Source organism: Macrosteles quadrilineatus, unplaced genomic scaffold, assembly GCF_028750875.1.
Source record: "Macrosteles quadrilineatus isolate MER2022 unplaced genomic scaffold, UCM_ALF_1.0 Scaffold_2__2_contigs__length_208266976, whole genome shotgun sequence".
Classification (NCBI taxonomy): Eukaryota; Metazoa; Arthropoda; class Insecta; order Hemiptera; family Cicadellidae; genus Macrosteles; species Macrosteles quadrilineatus.
In genome coordinates, this window is record NW_026542595.1 from 208106023 (window position 1) to 208123433 (window position 17411).

General features: G+C 36.0%; 1 protein-coding gene across 1 annotated transcript; it reads right to left on the reverse strand.

The window, feature by feature from the left end:
- Positions 1-199: 199 nt before the first annotated feature.
- Positions 200-16045, reverse strand: LOC128986703 (TATA-box-binding protein-like). Its single transcript, XM_054407196.1, has 6 exons — positions 15449-16045; positions 14888-15021; positions 13232-13475; positions 2782-2885; positions 1755-1849; positions 200-510 (listed from the first exon to the last, which is right to left on the reverse strand). Exons 1-6 carry the CDS (start codon positions 15686-15688, stop codon positions 434-436), a joined length of 894 nt encoding a protein of 297 aa, XP_054263171.1. The 5' UTR covers positions 15689-16045; the 3' UTR covers positions 200-433.
- Between the last annotated feature and the right edge of the window lie 1366 nt (positions 16046-17411).

The following is a 17411-nucleotide window of genomic DNA, read 5'->3' on the forward strand; positions in this document are numbered from 1 at the left end:
TATAAACATATACACACATAAAAATTTTAACGAATAATGTTTTTGGCCTCTAGGGACATCAAAATAAAAAAGTATATTGGTCCCGGCTCCAGGTCTTACCTACGATAATAGCTACTTCCCTATAGGGAAATTCGCTAAAAATAACTGAATTGTGTTGACCACTATTGTGAATAAAAAAATAATAAAATAATGCAACACATACAAAACATTAACTTTTATTTACAAGTTTGTCTCAGTAGAAAAATATCACACTTAAAATGGAAATGAGAAATCAATTTGTTACAAAAACAAAAGTCAATAGGAAATATTTCTCATTTTAGCCACTCGATGAACTGGTCCAATAAAGACCAGAAGTGAAATATTTTAAATTCCACAATACAAACACTAATATATTACAATCTGAGTCCCGCTCTAGAGATTTTTCAAAAATAATTCACTGTTTCTTGAAACTCTTCAGTATAGGGTATATATTGTCGAATGCTTCGTATATTTCTTGCCGGACTTTAGCACCTGCAAGAAAAAGTTTTAAATGCATAAACCTTACAGAAACTGTTTTTTTCTCTCCGTTTAATGAAGAAATCTACTAGCGTTTTTAACAATGAGTAAAATTGAAAGGTTTCAAAGCAATTCCACTATACTCCATAGAACATAGGCCTACAATATTAATTTTAAAAGAAACACTATGGAAACACTATTGAAATCATGGTTTTTGATCAGCTGAATTCTTTTTTTGAAAGAAACAACTTTTTGAGTGTTTTACAATTTGGATTTAGAAAGGGCAAGTGTACATCAGACGCAAAAGATAAATTGATTAATGAGGTACTAATGGTCTTTGAGAGGAAGTCACTTGCTCAGGCCACTTTCTGCGACCTGAGTAGGGCTTTCGATTATGTCGACCATGATGACCTAATAATGAAATTAAGTTTTTATGGTATCAACGGATCTCCACTTTCTTTTTTCAAATCATACTTAAACAATAGAATACAAAAAGTCAATATTGATGGAGAATGGTCCCAAGAATTAAAAATAAAATATGGCGTGCCTCAGGGATCTGTTCTAGGTCCTCTGTTATTTTTAATTTGTATTAACGACCTCCCAGAATGTATAACCAGTAAAACTTATTTGTATGCAGATGATACAACATTTTTAAATATTAATCCCGATCTTAAACAACTTCAAGAGTTAGCTCAAAACTCAATCAATGAAGCTTCTATTTGGTTTGAATCTAACGGCTTCCTCTTAAATAAAGATAAAACACAAAAAATTGTTCTTAGCCTTAGACCCTGTGAATTAAATATGTTGGATGGTTATGTAGACAATGTTAAATTTCTTGGTATTTATCTAAAAAGAAGCTTTCTTGGGGAGATCTACATAAGTTCTAAGCTTTCAAGGGTAATTTGTCTTATAACTAAACTAATACATTGTATAGATCAAAATTATATTAAAACAGCCTACTTTGCTTAAATCAGATAAAAAAAACGCTCAAATGATTTTGATTTAAGTTACGTATTTTATGATTCTTATAATGCTAAACAGAATGTTATAGCCACCATTGCTGTAAATATTACAGTCCAAGAGTTATTCCAACTTTTGTGATTTTACCCATAAAATACTATGCTCTCATCCAAGGCTTTTAGGTTATAAAATCTAAAACCCTAGCATTCCTAGGGTTTCATTTGGCTTCAGAATATAAGCATGTTCTCAACTTGTATTTTTAGAAGATATTTTACGTTTCAACACAACTATACAAATACCTGTTAGAACAACTTTGCCCGAAACAAAGATCAGCAGTACTATCCTAGGCTTCACCATTCGGTATATGAGACCCGGGAATAATTCTGGTTCGTAGCTGAAATACAAAACAGTCCTTTACAATTTTTTCTTACAAGGAAGCTGAGTTGGCATCTAACCTCACATCCTTTCGTATATTCATTAAGGTTATACTATACTGAAAATTGCAATGCTTTGTGAGGAAGTTTTTGGAGAGTTCTTGCTCATTACCAGAAAAAAAGACTGAACGTCCTAAACTCCTATTTATTTTTCAAACCTAAACACGACACATTAAAAAATAGGTAGTAAAATAAAGATGATTTTCACATCTTATTAGAAAGAATGTATATATTTTTATCAAAAGAATAGTTAGTTGTTATTTTAGTAGGTAAGAAGAGCTTTTTTACCAGAATAACGTTGGTTAGTTGAGTCTTGTGTTTTGAGAAATGTAGTTATTTTATCATTATTATCATTATTATTTAAAATGGGGACGCCATCTATGTGCGTATTAAGACCCAAATATGAGTGAAGAATGGAGTGTGATGCCTTGTATGGCTTTTTACTGAATAAGATCAGCTGTTTCATTAGTCAGGACCATAAAAGCCCCAATGATCATAAACAGCTGGGTCCAGTTTCGAACCATCAAAAAGCTACACACTTTTTCCAGGAACGAACCGGCGACCTTTTGATTACCAGGAGCACTATAACCACTCAGATACCACTCAGCAATGTAGGTCACAAACAAATGGCCTTTATGTTGCACGTTATGTTGCTTTATGTTGCACGTTGTTATGTTGCTTTATGTTGAATTTTTATGTGCACGTTTGTTTTATAAATTGTTGTCATCAAAAGTTAGCTTGAATAAAAAAAACTAAAAAACTATGATTCTGTTAGGTAGGTACAACACATGTTATCAGATTGTGATATGAATTCATGATATTAAGTGGCATAGGCCTAATATTGCCATACCGTAATATTATAATAGTTAGTTAAATCCAAATAATGACATACCTGCTAAACTGCCCATGAGTCAAGACCAGACCTTCTAATCTAATAGGGAACTTCACGTCACAACTTCCAACCATGTTTTGTATTTTGAAGTCAAGGAATTTTGCCTGAAATGACAAAGATTGAATTAAGTTCTCCACAAACTTATACGTTTTATTTTTCATGATTCTTTCTACAAATCATAAATATATATAGTATATATTAAATAGTAGTAGTAAATGAAGCACAACTGAGCAACCTGAAATAATTATTAAATATTTTTCATAGAAGTTACATGTTTCGGACATGAGTTCATTTTCAAACTTCAAATCTATATATTAATAGGCAAGCATGTTTCATGTTTCTTTCAAACCTTTTTTCTCAGCTTGTGTGCACCCCAGGGAAAATCTACGCATACTGTTAGGAAAGATATTTTCCTGTATATGTACAGAATGCCTTTATAAATTAAAATAGGCTAAAAAGTAAGCACAAAAACGAATAGGCCTACCTATTAGAAAATTACCATGGGCCTTATGGAAGGATTGCCATGCTGATGACGAAATAACAACAAAATATAAAAAGAAATTCAAAAAAAAAAGGAAGAAAATCCAATCACATGTTGTATTTACAGTGTGGGGTGAAATAGAGATGAAGTCTCCACATGTTTTTGGTCGAGTTTTTGACCAATGGACAGAAAATCAACTGTTCACCTCTAGTAACAGTAAATACTTAACCTTTGTTTAAATTGTTTTTTAGTGTATAAACATAATTTAAATTATACAGATGATTTATAAAACTAGACAGGATTTGGAAAAGTTTTTGTTACTGATTATTTAATTATAAATTTTTTTATTTATTATTTCTATATACATAGGTATATATTCTTGTTCAGAAATATATATACTATGAATATTTGTACCATTTATCAATGTATCATAAAGTAAAAAAATACATACCGGTACAGCTTTGAATAACTTATTTTCTTTTACGACAAAACATTATTTTCTTTTTCAACTCATACAAAACTTACCAGTTATTACTGCACACTAAAGTGTATTATATCATATAACTATAATATTATTACCTTTAATAATACATCAGTCTTGGCTTATTACAGTGATATTTCATATTTTTTTCTGTGTTTCAAATCATTAGTGTACATTTATCGATATTTTCCAACTTTGTATATTCCTTTATTTCTTTAGATGGGGTGAAAATTTTGTATATCTTCGATTTTTTGTTCATAATTTTCTAGGAAAATACTATCACTCTACTACTTAAAAAAAAAAAAAAAACTCAAATATTCAACTGTAACAAAAATTGCACTTATTTTATTCAAAATCTCTTTCTTTTTCTCTACAAAATGGGTATGTACCTATATGACTACAGTTGGGACCACGTAAGTTTGCAGTTGAGGGAGGAGCCTATTTAATATATGGTTTTGAATGAACCAATGAGAACCGTGCGGTGTTGCCAAATCTAATAATCCCAGCTGATTTGAAAATATTGCTTAGTATATTTTAATTAGTGTTGTCAACGGGCGATGTGGCAACGTCGCACCAGCCTTGTCTTGTGATTGGCAGCCACCAACTGCAAACTTACGTGGTCCTGACTTTAGGATACCGGTATCATTAGTAATTTAGACACTGCAAATTTAAAAAAGAACTCTTGCGCGAAATCGCAAAAATGGCAGGGACATTCATCCAAACCATCAGGGCAGTCCTAGGCTTAACCGAAATAAACGGGGGAGAGCTGTTTCGGATAACAAATTTTTCGGTTAGAACATCATTGAGCGGAGCGAGCGAAGCTCTTATACGTCGACTCTTATGCATTTCGTAATACGCAAACTCCTCCTAGACGGCTGAATCAATCGTTTTCAAATTTTGCATGGTGATATCGGTGAGTGCCGACATCTATATGGCGTTAAAAAAGGCTCTCAGGAATCCGCCCCACTGGGTTTCGAAGTTTAAATGTAATCCTTATGGAAGCAGTATTTGACACATAAACAAAGACATATGATCAGCTGTTGACTTTTGAATGCAGTGGATAAAGAAATAGCTGATAGCATTATTCCACAGATATTAGAACAGAAACGGTATGGTTCATAAATATAATCAAATGACAACACTAGCTTGAGGTCCGTGACTTAGGAAGTGGTGAAGGAAGTAGTAATGGTGAACAGTCTTGAGTGTGGAAACTGTTTATGACGATTAAATTTAGGTATCTGCAATCCTAAAATGCTATTGGAAGGGAAGGAAACAGGTCCGCGACGTAGAAAGTGGTGAAGGAAGTAGTAAAGGTGAGCTATTCGGGGTATGGGATCTGTTTATGACCATTAGATTTAGGTATCTGCAATCCTAAAATTCTATGGGAAGGGAGGAAAACAGGTCCGCGACGTAGGAAGTGGTGAAGGTAGTAGTCAAGGCGAGCTGTCTGGAGTGTGGAAACTGTTTATGACAATTAGATTTAGGTGTCTGCAATCCTAAAATTCTACGGGAAGGAAGGAAAACGGGTCCGCGACGTAGGGAGTTGTGAAGGAAGTAGTCAAGGCGAGCTGTCCGGAGTGTGAAAACTGTTTATAACGATTAGATTAAGGTATCTGCAATCCTAAAATGCTATGGAAAGGGAAGAAAACAGGTTCGTGATGTAGTAAGTGGTGAAGGAAGTAGTCAAGGCCAGCTGTCAGGAGTGTGGAAACTGTTTATAACAGTTATATTAAGGTATCTGCAATCCTAAAATGCTATGGAAAGGGAGGGAAAAAGGTCCCGTGACGTAGGACGTGGTAAAGGAAGTAGTAAATGCGAGTTGTCCAGAGAGTGGGATCTATTTATGACGGTTAGATTAACACGTTGACTGCGCGTGCCGACTTTAGTCGGCGTCGCCAGCGCTCCCAGGTGGCCAACAGACCAACAGAAATATATTGAGTCAGTGTGAGCTTAGCCTCAGACGGAGACGTTATAATCGTTGCCAGCCTGCCAGCTTAGAATGCGAGCTTTACTTTGGTGTAGGTTGGTACTAAAATTTCCCGTAAAATCCTGTCTGGCAATGCTTTTGTCCCGGTTTCGGGGATTTTTTCTCTTCAACCCACATTACAAAGACACTGGATACGGATCCGTGCAGTGCTGCTACCTTTGGGTGTTTCAGTGAACTACATCCACTCTCGGGGTAACGCAGCACAGTCACCACTGCTCTTTTGTGATTCGTCAGACTGAAATATTTGAATGCCAATTGCGTTCGCTGATTCGGTTGCGCACCGGGGCTTCGCCCGCCACTGGGGGGCGCCTGTAAAGTCGGCGCGCGCAGTCAACGTGTTAAGGTATCTACAATCCTAAAATTCTATGGGAAGGGAGGAAAACGGGTCCGCGACGTAGGAAGTGGTGAATGAAGCAGTCAAGGCAAGCTGTCCGGAGTGTGAAAACTGTTTATGACGATTAGATTAAGGTATCTACAATCCTAAAATGTGATGGGAAGGGAAGAAAACAGGTTCGTGATGTAGTAAGTGGTGAAGGAAGTAGTCAAGGCGAGCTATCCGGAGTGTGGAAACTGTTTATGACCATTAGATTAAGGTATCTGCGATCCTAAAATGCTATGGAAAGGGAGGGAAACAGGTCCGTGACGTAGGACGTGGTAAAGGAAGTAGTAAAGGCGAGTTGTCTGGAGTGTGGGATCTGTTTATGACGGTTAGATTAAGGTATCTACAATCCTAAAATTCTATGGGAAGGGAGGAAAACGGGTCCGCGACGTAGGAAGTGGTAAAGGTAGTAGTAAAGGCAAGCTGTCGGGAGTGTGGAAACTGTTTATGACGATTAGATTAAGGTATCTGCAATCCTAAAATGCAATGGAAAGGGAAGGAAACAGGTCCGCGACGTAGGAAATGGTGAAGGATGTAGTAAAGGTGAGCTATTCGGGGTATGGGATCTGTTTATGACCATTAGATTTATGTATCTGCAATCCTAAAATTCTATGGGAAGGGAGGAAAACAGGTCCGCGACGTAGGAAGTGGTGAAGGTAGTAGTAAAGGCAAGCTGTCGGGAGTGTGGAAACTGTTTATGATGATTAGATTAAGGTATCTGCAATCCTAAAATGCAATGGAAAGGGAGGGTAAAAGGTCCGTGACGTAGGAAATGGTGAAGGAAGTAGTCAAGGCCAACTGTCCGGAGTGTGGAACTGTTTATGACGATTAGATTAAGGTATCTGCAATCCTAAAATGCTATTGGAAGGGAAGGAAACAGGTCCGCGGCGTAGAAAGTGGTGAAGGAAGTAGTAAAGGTGAGCTGTTCGGGGTATGGGATCTGTTTATGACCATTAGATTAAGGTATTTGCAATCCAATAATGCTAAGGGAAGGGAGCGAAAAAGGTCCGTGACGTAGGAAGTGGTGAAGGAAGTAGTAAATGCGAGCAGCCCGGAGTGTGGGAACTGTTTATGACGATTAGATTAAGTTATCTGCAATCCTAAAATGTTATGGAAAGAGAGGGAAACAGGTCCGTGACGTAGGAAGTGGTGAAGGAAGTAGTAAAGGCGAGTTGTTAGGAGTGTGGGATCTGTTTATGACCAATAGATTAACGTATTTGGTATTTGCAATCCAATAATGCTAAGGGAAGGGAGGGAAACAGGTCCGAGACGTAGGAAGTGGCGAAGGAAGTAGTCAAGGCTGGCAGTGCAGAGTGGGGGAACCGTTTGGGCAGTTAGATAAATGTACCTAAAACCTAAATGCTATGAGAAGGGAAGGAAACAGGTCTATGACGTTGGAAATGGTGAAGGAAGTAGTAAGGCTTGCAGTGCAGAGTGTGGGAACCACGTTAGGCAATTAAATGAATTTATCTGCAATCCTAAAATACTATGGGAAGAGAGGGAAACAGGTCCTTGACGTAAGGGGTGGTGAAGGAAGTAGTAAAGGTGAGCAGTGTTGAGTGTGGGAATGGATTTGTATCTGCAATGCTAAAATGCTATGGGAAGAGACTGTAGACTGTAGGTTAAAATGATTACGAAGAACGAATCGATACATATTTCGATATATGCAATCATTTACAATAGAAATTTACAACTGAGTTGACAACAGCTGATTTTTTACTCCATAGACTAAAAACGATTTTTACTCCCTAAAGAGTAAAAATGCTACTTTATACTCGCAACGCATTCATTAAAAACGACTGTTTTTACTGCAGTATGACAAAAACAATATAATATGAGCCCTTTGATGACTCTGCTCAATTTTGTGGATGCCTCTGCGAACGTCACCTAGTAGGCTTAACATAGCCTGTTGCCTTTTTCAAATTCTTCATTTCATTACAAAAAATTTGAGTATGGTTCAATAGGTTTGCTCTGTTGGTTTAGTTCATATGAATTTTCGAAAATATGACTGCAAAATCGCCAAAAATGCCTTGCCACTGCAGAGTTGAAGGCTACCTCGCTACCTGGTACTTTATGCCTACCTGGTAGTGGTAGGTACATGTCAAAATGAAGGCTATGTCGTAAATAAATACATACAATAGCTAAAGAATCCATACAGTAGGCTACTTACTTTTGAGTTGTTCTTGTTAAAGCACGGGTCACACTAGGCTGGCATCAGCGGCGAATTGAAAGAAGCCGCGACTGTCAGCTTAATGTGACCACAAAATTCGCAGCTGACACTGAGCTGACACAGCCTGGATTGGTGAGCTGGTGATGCTGGTGCCAGCTGCTGATCACCATCGGCTGACGAGTAGCCTAGTGTGACCCGTGCTTTAGACTTCAAGTGTGATTTCATATCCAGGCTTATTTATCATAGAAAGCACAGACTAAATATGTTGGCCTCCACGGATGTAGTAAAAACAAATCACTTGGATTTGAAAAGTAAATATTTGTTTGTTTTTATTAATTTAATTTACATGTTTCAGCTGATAGAATAACATAAATAAACAAGTCTAAATTAGCCTACTTTCAGAATGATAAAATCAATAGTTTTGCAAAAACTACAGAAAAATGAGTGATTTGTATAGGCTTTTGATGTATTGGATAAAAAGATCTTTGAAATGACACCTCGTTTATGGAAATTAGTGAATAATTAAGGAAGATATGGCGCACGGACAAAAAAAGTAGGCCTACCTAAGAAATTATAATAATTTATATATATATAGATAAATATACATACGAACTTGAACGGATAATATTTTTGGCCAGTGAGAACCTCAAAACAAAATTAAGTAAATCGTTCCCGGGTCCTAGTCATACCATGAGATCTAATTATTACCTAGGCTAAATGGAAAATTAAGCTAAAATGACAAATTTTCATTACAACAATAAAATGCTGAAAAAGCTTTAAAATACCCCCGCCGCAGCAAAACTGCTGACTAAGCGAATTTCCATTTGTCTGAATTGATTTACAATTAAATCTATTTGATAACATTAGGCTTAACAAGTACCCAGGTTTGCTGCTAAAACTAATAAACTGTAGTTTTCCATAAAATATTAGTTCCTTAGTATAAAATAAATGTATTTGATAAACAAGCAAACTACAACATTTTACAATATTCTCCGTAAGAATAACTTGGGAATTTTAAATTTTAAAATTTTTGAATTTTCTCCGTTAGGTACCTATCAATAACCGTACAAAAACACTTTGATATACAAAATTATTTGTGTTTTTTTAGGCTCTTTAAAAAGGTCTAGAGAGAAAATGGAAAATTTTGTGTTTTGAGGGTCAAAAATGAGAAAAACCAATTTACACCCCATAACTTAACATTCCTATGGTCCGATCATGCTGGTTCCCGAACTCATTCAAGTTTACCTGCATTACACTTTATTATTATTATTATTATTATGCAAAACAGTCATTACACCTTTAAACCAAATTTCATCAAAATCGGACAAAAATTACTTGAGTCATCACGTTTACGGACACATATAAAACTCTCTCTTTATTATTATCGATTGTAATAGGCCTAATTTTGATTTGATTATAATAATTATAATAACTTAGAAAAAATTTTATTTTTTGGCCTCTGGATAATAGGCCAGTCAAATTAGAACTTTTCGAAGAATTAATTCCCAGCAAGCTGGAAATCGTTTTAATACCTTCATTTGGTCCCAAACAAGTGTAATCTGAGTTTGCACCGTCCTATGAGGTGAGCTTACATTATGGCAGCCTAAAATAAATTAAATTTAAGCACTTTTTCCAGTTTTTTCCAAGTTGCTTAAAAACAGTGTGTCGGACGCAAACAACGTCCTAATAATATCAAAGAGGATTAAATTCTGCATAAAATGAGTATATAAATATCCAAATTCGGTTAAGTAGTACAGTATAGCCAAAATATTAAGTTTTAAATATATAATTTTTTTGTTTCATTGCATTTTACATTTTGCGACTTTCCAGAACCCCATACTATCTTTGAAAGAAACACACCCATGACAATTTCCTTCTTCATACGAAGTAAGAGTGGGGAAAACAGCTGATCAAGTATTCCCAGCTGTTTGCAGTTGTATAGTACAGCAATTTCATTGCTAAGTGGCTGTCATCAGTTACTTTGGAAGTAAAGTTATTATAAGTATTTTAAAAATAATTAAGGGCGTTTACCAATATTTGTATTCGTTCAAGAAAGTGTTATAACTTAGTGATCTGTTATCTTCATGATATTAAGTGTCGTGTTTAACATGTTCGGACATGCAATCCTGAGTATAGACTTTTACATGTTGAGGCCTCAACTTCTGTGAAACAACAAGGAATAATGATAATAATAATCAAGCAATCCTTAGCAAACGTAATTTTTACTAAAATGTTGACTGCAACAATGCTGAAAGAACAATTTCTCTCTAACTACAACAACAAAGGACCGCTTATCTCCATGCTGAGTGAGCAAGTGCTCCAAGGGTTTGAAGTCGGACAAGCTCTTGAGGATGCTGATACCCTCATTGTCAACACTGCCATTCAAATGGCTGAGAACTTTGCGAAAGTCATAATAATTGAATAGGACACAGATCTATTGGTCCTATTAACCGCCAAAGCACCAAATTCCTCAAATCTTTACCTCAGGAAATCTGGAATGTGGACCTCTTAGAACATACTCTGAGGCATTTCAACTTCTATCTCCTGTCAAAGAGAACCTTCTGTTCCTATATGCAATCAGTGGGTGAAATACTATCTGTATTCTATCGCCAAGTGAAGTTGAAGATTATAAAACTCCTTGAGAAGAACACGTTGCTGGGGGCTGTAAAGCTTTTCCACCATACATATGCTCATCCTGAGGGCCTAATTTTAAGCAGGTCAACTGTTTGTGACAATCATCTAAAGCCAATAATACCTCACTGAACAAAATTCCTTATGGGATGTTCTCAAAATCCATTTCAAAGTTAACTTTCTATATATAGCTTCCCTACCACTAACAAATACAGTCGCCGCCCAACACTTTCTACGAGTCTAACACTAAATACAGAGCTGGTATGATAGACCAGTGGATCCGCTCAACTGGGGTTGGAGGATGGCGGAACATGGTTTACTCCCAACCATAAACACAAAGAATCCAGCTACAACTTAAATCCTCAACATAGTGTCATGCGTGTACAGGAAAGTGCAGCTGCCGAAAAGTAGATGGAATGCTCAACAATTTGCCTTAGCTACCATGGTCAGTCATGCTTAAATTCAGCAGTTTCAAGTTGAGGGTGTGTCCCACATACCAAACACCGTAGAAGCAGAAACATGTGAGGACAGTCTCTTTGACAGTCCACTGCAGCTTGAGATAAATCCTAACATGTAGGATGTGCAGCCAAGAGGACAGTTTATGGAACCCGATTTTAAGGTTTATGCAAAATTAAGTCTTTAAAAATGAGTGAAATTTTACAATTGAAATACCTTTTTAACGTGTTATATTATACTATACAACTGTAATTCTATCGATTTTTTCTTATGGTGGTCAGTGGTATGATGGGATGTCGACTTTCCAGGGCTAAATATAGTTTGCAATAAGACGAAAAAGTTATCTATTTCTTAACAAAGATATTGGCTGTGCTACTGTACCAAATTTGAATATTTATGTATTTGTCTGGTGCACTATTTTTTAGCTACAAGCAAAAGATAAAATAAAATTCTGAAATTTAATTTATTTTAGGCTGCGATAGTGGTATGAGTTTAACTCCTAGGATGGTTAAAATTAAACAGATTAAATACTCAGGATTGCATGTCCGAACATGTTAAACACAAAACTTAGATAACAGATCACTACGTTATAACACTTTCTTGAACGAATACAAATATTAGTAAATGTCCTCAATTATTTTTAAAATACTTATAATAACTTTACTTCCAAAGTAACTGATGACAGCCACTTAGCAATGAAATTGCTGTACTATACAACTGCAAACAGCTGGGAATACTTGATCAGCTGTTTTCCCCACTCTTACTTCGTATGAAGAAGGAAATTGTCATGGGTGTGTTTCTTTCAAAGATAGTATGGGGTTCTGGAAAGTCGCAAAATGTAAAATGCAATGAAACAAAAAAATTATATATTTAAAACTTAATATTTTGGCTATACTGTACTACTTAACCGAATTTGGATATTTATATACTCATTTTATGCAGAATTTAATCCTCTTTGATATTATTAGGACGTTGTTTGCGTCCGACACACTGTTTTTAAGCAACTTGGAAAAAACTGGAAAAAGTGCTTAAATTTAATTTATTTTAGGCTGCCATAATGTAAGCTCACCTCATAGGACGGTGCAAACTCAGATTACACTTATTTGGGACCAAATGAAGGTATTAAAACGATTTCCAGCTTGCTGGGAATTAATTCCTCAAAATGTATTATTTTTATCTAATTTTACTGGCCTATAAATCAAAATTAAAAAGTAAATCGGGCCTAAGTCTTACCGTGCCAACTACGGTTCATCACTCTTGTGTTCATGGTTACCGAGTTGTGCAAGTTAACGCAAACCCTTACATGAGCAAAATTTTGCGTGTTCCGCAAAACAAAAATGGCCGCCGTAGAAGTAACAAAAGAGATAAAAAAAAATTAAAATCACTTTTGAACCCAGAATTGATAGAGGTATCTAGGATAAAATTATTATTTTAAAAATGGTCAAGCAACCAATTATTTTATTTCTGGATCACTTGATATCGATTGACCCTATAGGGAAATTTGCTAAAAACAATTAATTGATTCACATTGAAGCGTTGTATCGTAAGGATTAAAGAGACAACAGAGAAAATCCAAAAAAGGGCAATTAAAAATCTCCATGTTATTCTAATGGAGAAATAAAGTATAAGTTAGCTTGTTTATAGTTTGCATTAGGCCAAATGTATTGATTTGGTACCATACTACTGACATTTCAACAAAAAACACATTTTTCTTCCTTGTAGCATACTTAAACCAAACTTAATATTTTTGAAATTGGGAATACGTCTGACAGTTAACACTGCGACAGGAGTGTTATTAAAAGTGGTTGAGGTGCTTCCTTACTAAACGTCATTGGTTTTGATGATAAAATATGATTAGTTCTTACCGGGAACCCTAGTTTCTGGATAATCCTGGCGTATTTCCTTGCAGCCAGCCTAGAGTCCTCTTCACTTTTGGCTCCCGTACACACCATCTTGCCGCTACTGAAGATCAAAGCCGTCGTCCGTGGCTCACGTATCCTCATGATTACAGCCGCAAACCGCTTTGGGTTGTACTCCGCATTCCTGGCATGCAACGCTATCTTCTTCAGGTCCAGCTTACAGCCCAGATTCACAGTCGAGACAATGTTTCTACAAAGTCAATCTCAAATTAGGTCTAACATGTAAAAATATTTCCAACTATGGACTGTAAATAGGCTTAGGCCTACCTGATTTACTTCCAATGGCTACTTGATTTTAAAAAAGTTTTCCCGGAGACAAAATAACCACGACAATGAAAAGTAGGCCTAGTTGAGCTGAGTGAGCGGAGAGAAGCCCTTTGAGATCGGATCTTATGCAAACTTTGAAATTGAGTCACGCAATGACCGCTGAACATATTGAAGCCAAACTTAATAGGGTTATTCCGGCAAACAATGAGCATGTTACTTACAACAAATAAATTTAAATTTGAAAATCCCTGTTAAAAACTAAGTTAGGGCCTAACATAAAATGTTTTACAATCGGTACCGGTAGCTTTAAGGGTTGCTATGGTGGTTATGCGATAACGACATTTAAATAAAGAATTAGGCCTATAACACAAGTTAGCTTATGCTTACCTATAGCAAACTAATATAACTATTAGGCCTATTGAATTCTGAATTCTAATTCTTAAATCTAACTTAAATAATACAAAAATGTAGGTAGCCTAATACGTGGGTTATCCAGAAAGTAAAGAACGTTTCGTTATGACGCCGCCAGGCGCGCGCCGATCTTGTACATTTTGGTGCTTGCGCACTCGGCAACTCAGTCGGCGTCCAGCCGTGACAACAAGAGCATTCTAGCGCTGCCCGTTTTTTTTCACAATTTCAACTTAAGATGAGCGCTGCGATTAAAAATACCGCCAGTTAAGAGGTGCGGTCAGTGATACGGTTTGTGTTGGCATTAAACTTAAAATCGATAGACATTTATCGCCAAGGGTATGAAGTTTAAGGAAAAAAACGTAATGATTGAAAGTTCTGAGAAAATGGTGCATTCAGATTAAAAATGGCCGATCTGACGCTCATGAGTCATGACGAAGCGAAGGGCAGACGCTCGAGCATTATGACTGATGGAACTGGTCGCTAAAGTTGATGAAAAGGTTCGCAAAAACCGCCGATTCCCGATAACGGGTCTTTCGCTTTGTTGCGTGACAATTTTAAACAACAAAGTCTGTGAAAATTGAGAAGTTTCGGTTTTAAGTGTTTTCCAACAAAAACCGTATCACTGACCGCACCCCTTAACTGGTGGGATTTTTTATTGCAGCGCTCATCTTAAGTTGAAATTGTGAAAAAACGGGCAGCGCTAGAATGCTCCAATTGTCACGGCTGGATGCCGACTGAGATGCCGAGTGCGCACATACCAAAATGTATGAGATCGGCACGCGCCTAGCGGCGTCATAACGAAACGTTCTTTACTTTCTGGATCGCCTAAGTATAATAGGCCTATAAGAAGGTTAACTTATAAAGTTGGAGGATTTTTTAAAGAGGAATAATGAACACTTATTAATTCCCAAGTGTTTTACTTACTGCAGTTGAGGTACTATGCTCGGATCAGCAGAGGATGGTGTCATAGGAGTCATTGGGCCAGGAGTGGCTGGGTTCAGTGTAGTCAGGTGTCCAGACGACCCATGTTGATGAACCATTGGCGACATCATGTGTTGCTAAAAATTATAAAAATAACATCTTGATAGAAAACGGAAATATATGAAAAAATGTGTTCAAAATTGGATCCTTACTTTAAGGTTCATACTGAAAGCTCAGTAAGTTAGCTTACCTATCTAAGTTAATCAGCGCTTACTTTAGGTACCGGTACGGTAGGCCTATTCAGTTACTTAGTTAAGTGTCATTAGATCTTAGGCCTACACTGATATATTATTTTTTACAAGAAATTGCGGCTGCACTTTACTTTAGGTCCTACACTCATTCGAATGCAAATATCAATCGATATATCGTTTGGATAGTTAGGTAGGTTAACTTAACCTAACTAACCAAACGATATATTGAATGAAACAATCGAATAATCGATATTTTAATTCGTTTGTTTGTGAAGGACCTAAAGTGCAGCCTAAATGGCTTAATAAATCTTACCGGAGTCTGTGGCTGCATCATACTTTGAGGAGTTGTGAATCCCATAGACGGTGCATAGGTATGCATGGGCCTCTGTTGAGCAGGGGATATATTTTGTTGTTGAATAGGTAACAGAGGAGGCATCTGCATTTGCTGTTGTTGTTGAGCCATGGGTAATATCTGTTGATCTTCCTCTGGTTGATGAAGAGGGGTGCCAATGCTTGGGATGCTAAATCCCGGGCTAGGAAGCATTTGATCCATTTTCTTGTTTATATTAGTTAACAAATTAAAATGGCAAAAATGTTATAAAAGTGTGATGAGTTTATAATATGTATATATTTTCTGTTAAGAAATAGCAATTGTGTCTAGCTTAAAAACTATGTGAAAGGTAAACGTTGGCTAAAATAGGCCTAGTGTTAAACCATAATGCAAACGTTGGTATGGCATTGTTCTGAATTGGGAGCAGCTTAGCCTAAGGTAGAACAATCATTAACAAATTATTATACTATAACACACAAATAAAAAGTCTTAAATTCAGTAATTCACCAAAATAAGCCAAAATTTAACTATTTTACAGGTTATAATAACCAACAATGATATGGATGCACGGTTAACGGAACGGAACGGTACGAAACTGAAACGAAACGGGAGTATTTCAAAAGTTCCAAAATCGGAAGATCCAAAGAATATATTGCCGATCGGAAGTTCCAAAATCGTAAGATCCAACGTTTATATTGCCGATCGGATGTTCCAAAATCGGAATTTCCAAAGGTTATTTAGCGGGTCGGAAGATCCAAAATCAAAAGATCCAAAGAAAATATTGCCGATCGGAAGTTCCAAAATCGTAAGATCCAAAAGTACAGTCATAACTAGAAGTACAAATTTATTTCTTAAAGTAAACTTATGAAATAGACTGTCCTTTTCACTTTGGAACTTGTGATCATATGCCGGGTCGGAAGATCCAAAACTCTAGTAATCAGATCGGAAGTTCCAAAACGCTAGAACTGTTGCGTCTCTCAGATTGAAGGCGTTTAAACACACGTCGTCACCAGCAACGTTAATGGTTATTTGTTTTGTTAATTGATATTTTAATTAATATTTTTGTATTAGTATTTTCAAGTACACACACTTAAATACACACGCATTCATACATACATGTATATATGGGATTTTGAAGGCATGCAGGGCTAGTGTTGGTATTGTTTACTATTTATTTTCAAAAGTAAAATAACGTGTTTATTTTTATTCTTAAAAGATGGTTTAAGTATTAACCTTGACAATAACAATACTAAATTATCTGGCAAACGTCTTAAACAAATAATAACTTATTTTTATAGCTTATGACAATTTTTGTTTACTCCGTAAGAGAATCTAGAATAAATCATTTGAAAAATGAAAAGATAATGAATTTGTCGTGGTTTATTTGAGCTGAATTATTAAGTTGTAATAGTGTACTAGTAACCAACGCTAAATATTTGAAGTTGTTTCCGGTTGTTGTAACAAACAGGTAGTTTCAAATTTAATTAAATTGAAATTGTAACGTTAAATTATATTTAGTTTTCCCCACAACTAGCGAATGTCTGCTGTAACCTAATTCAAGTGAAATGTAATTTTTTCCTTACAAAGAATGTGTTTTATCAGGAAATGTAAAATGTTCAACTGTATATCAAACATTTGCGTCTAATCAAGTTTTGTTGGAGATTCAATTTGTGTACCTAAGTAAAAGGTGTTGTTGTAACAATTTTAAGTCATGTTTGAAAATACTTATTGTTCTGCAAACTATCGCTTAATCGTTGAAGATATGAGAATTGACTTATACGACATAGTTTTTTGGTCTTTATATGTGTAAATAGCTGTTCTGAATTAAACTGTTTAAAAAATTGACTACTCGATTCCCGTGCGTTCGACTGACCAACATTTGTACATTAACTCCCTTTACTATTCAAATACTGTTTGCGTAACTGTGATGTATATGGGTTGCGTT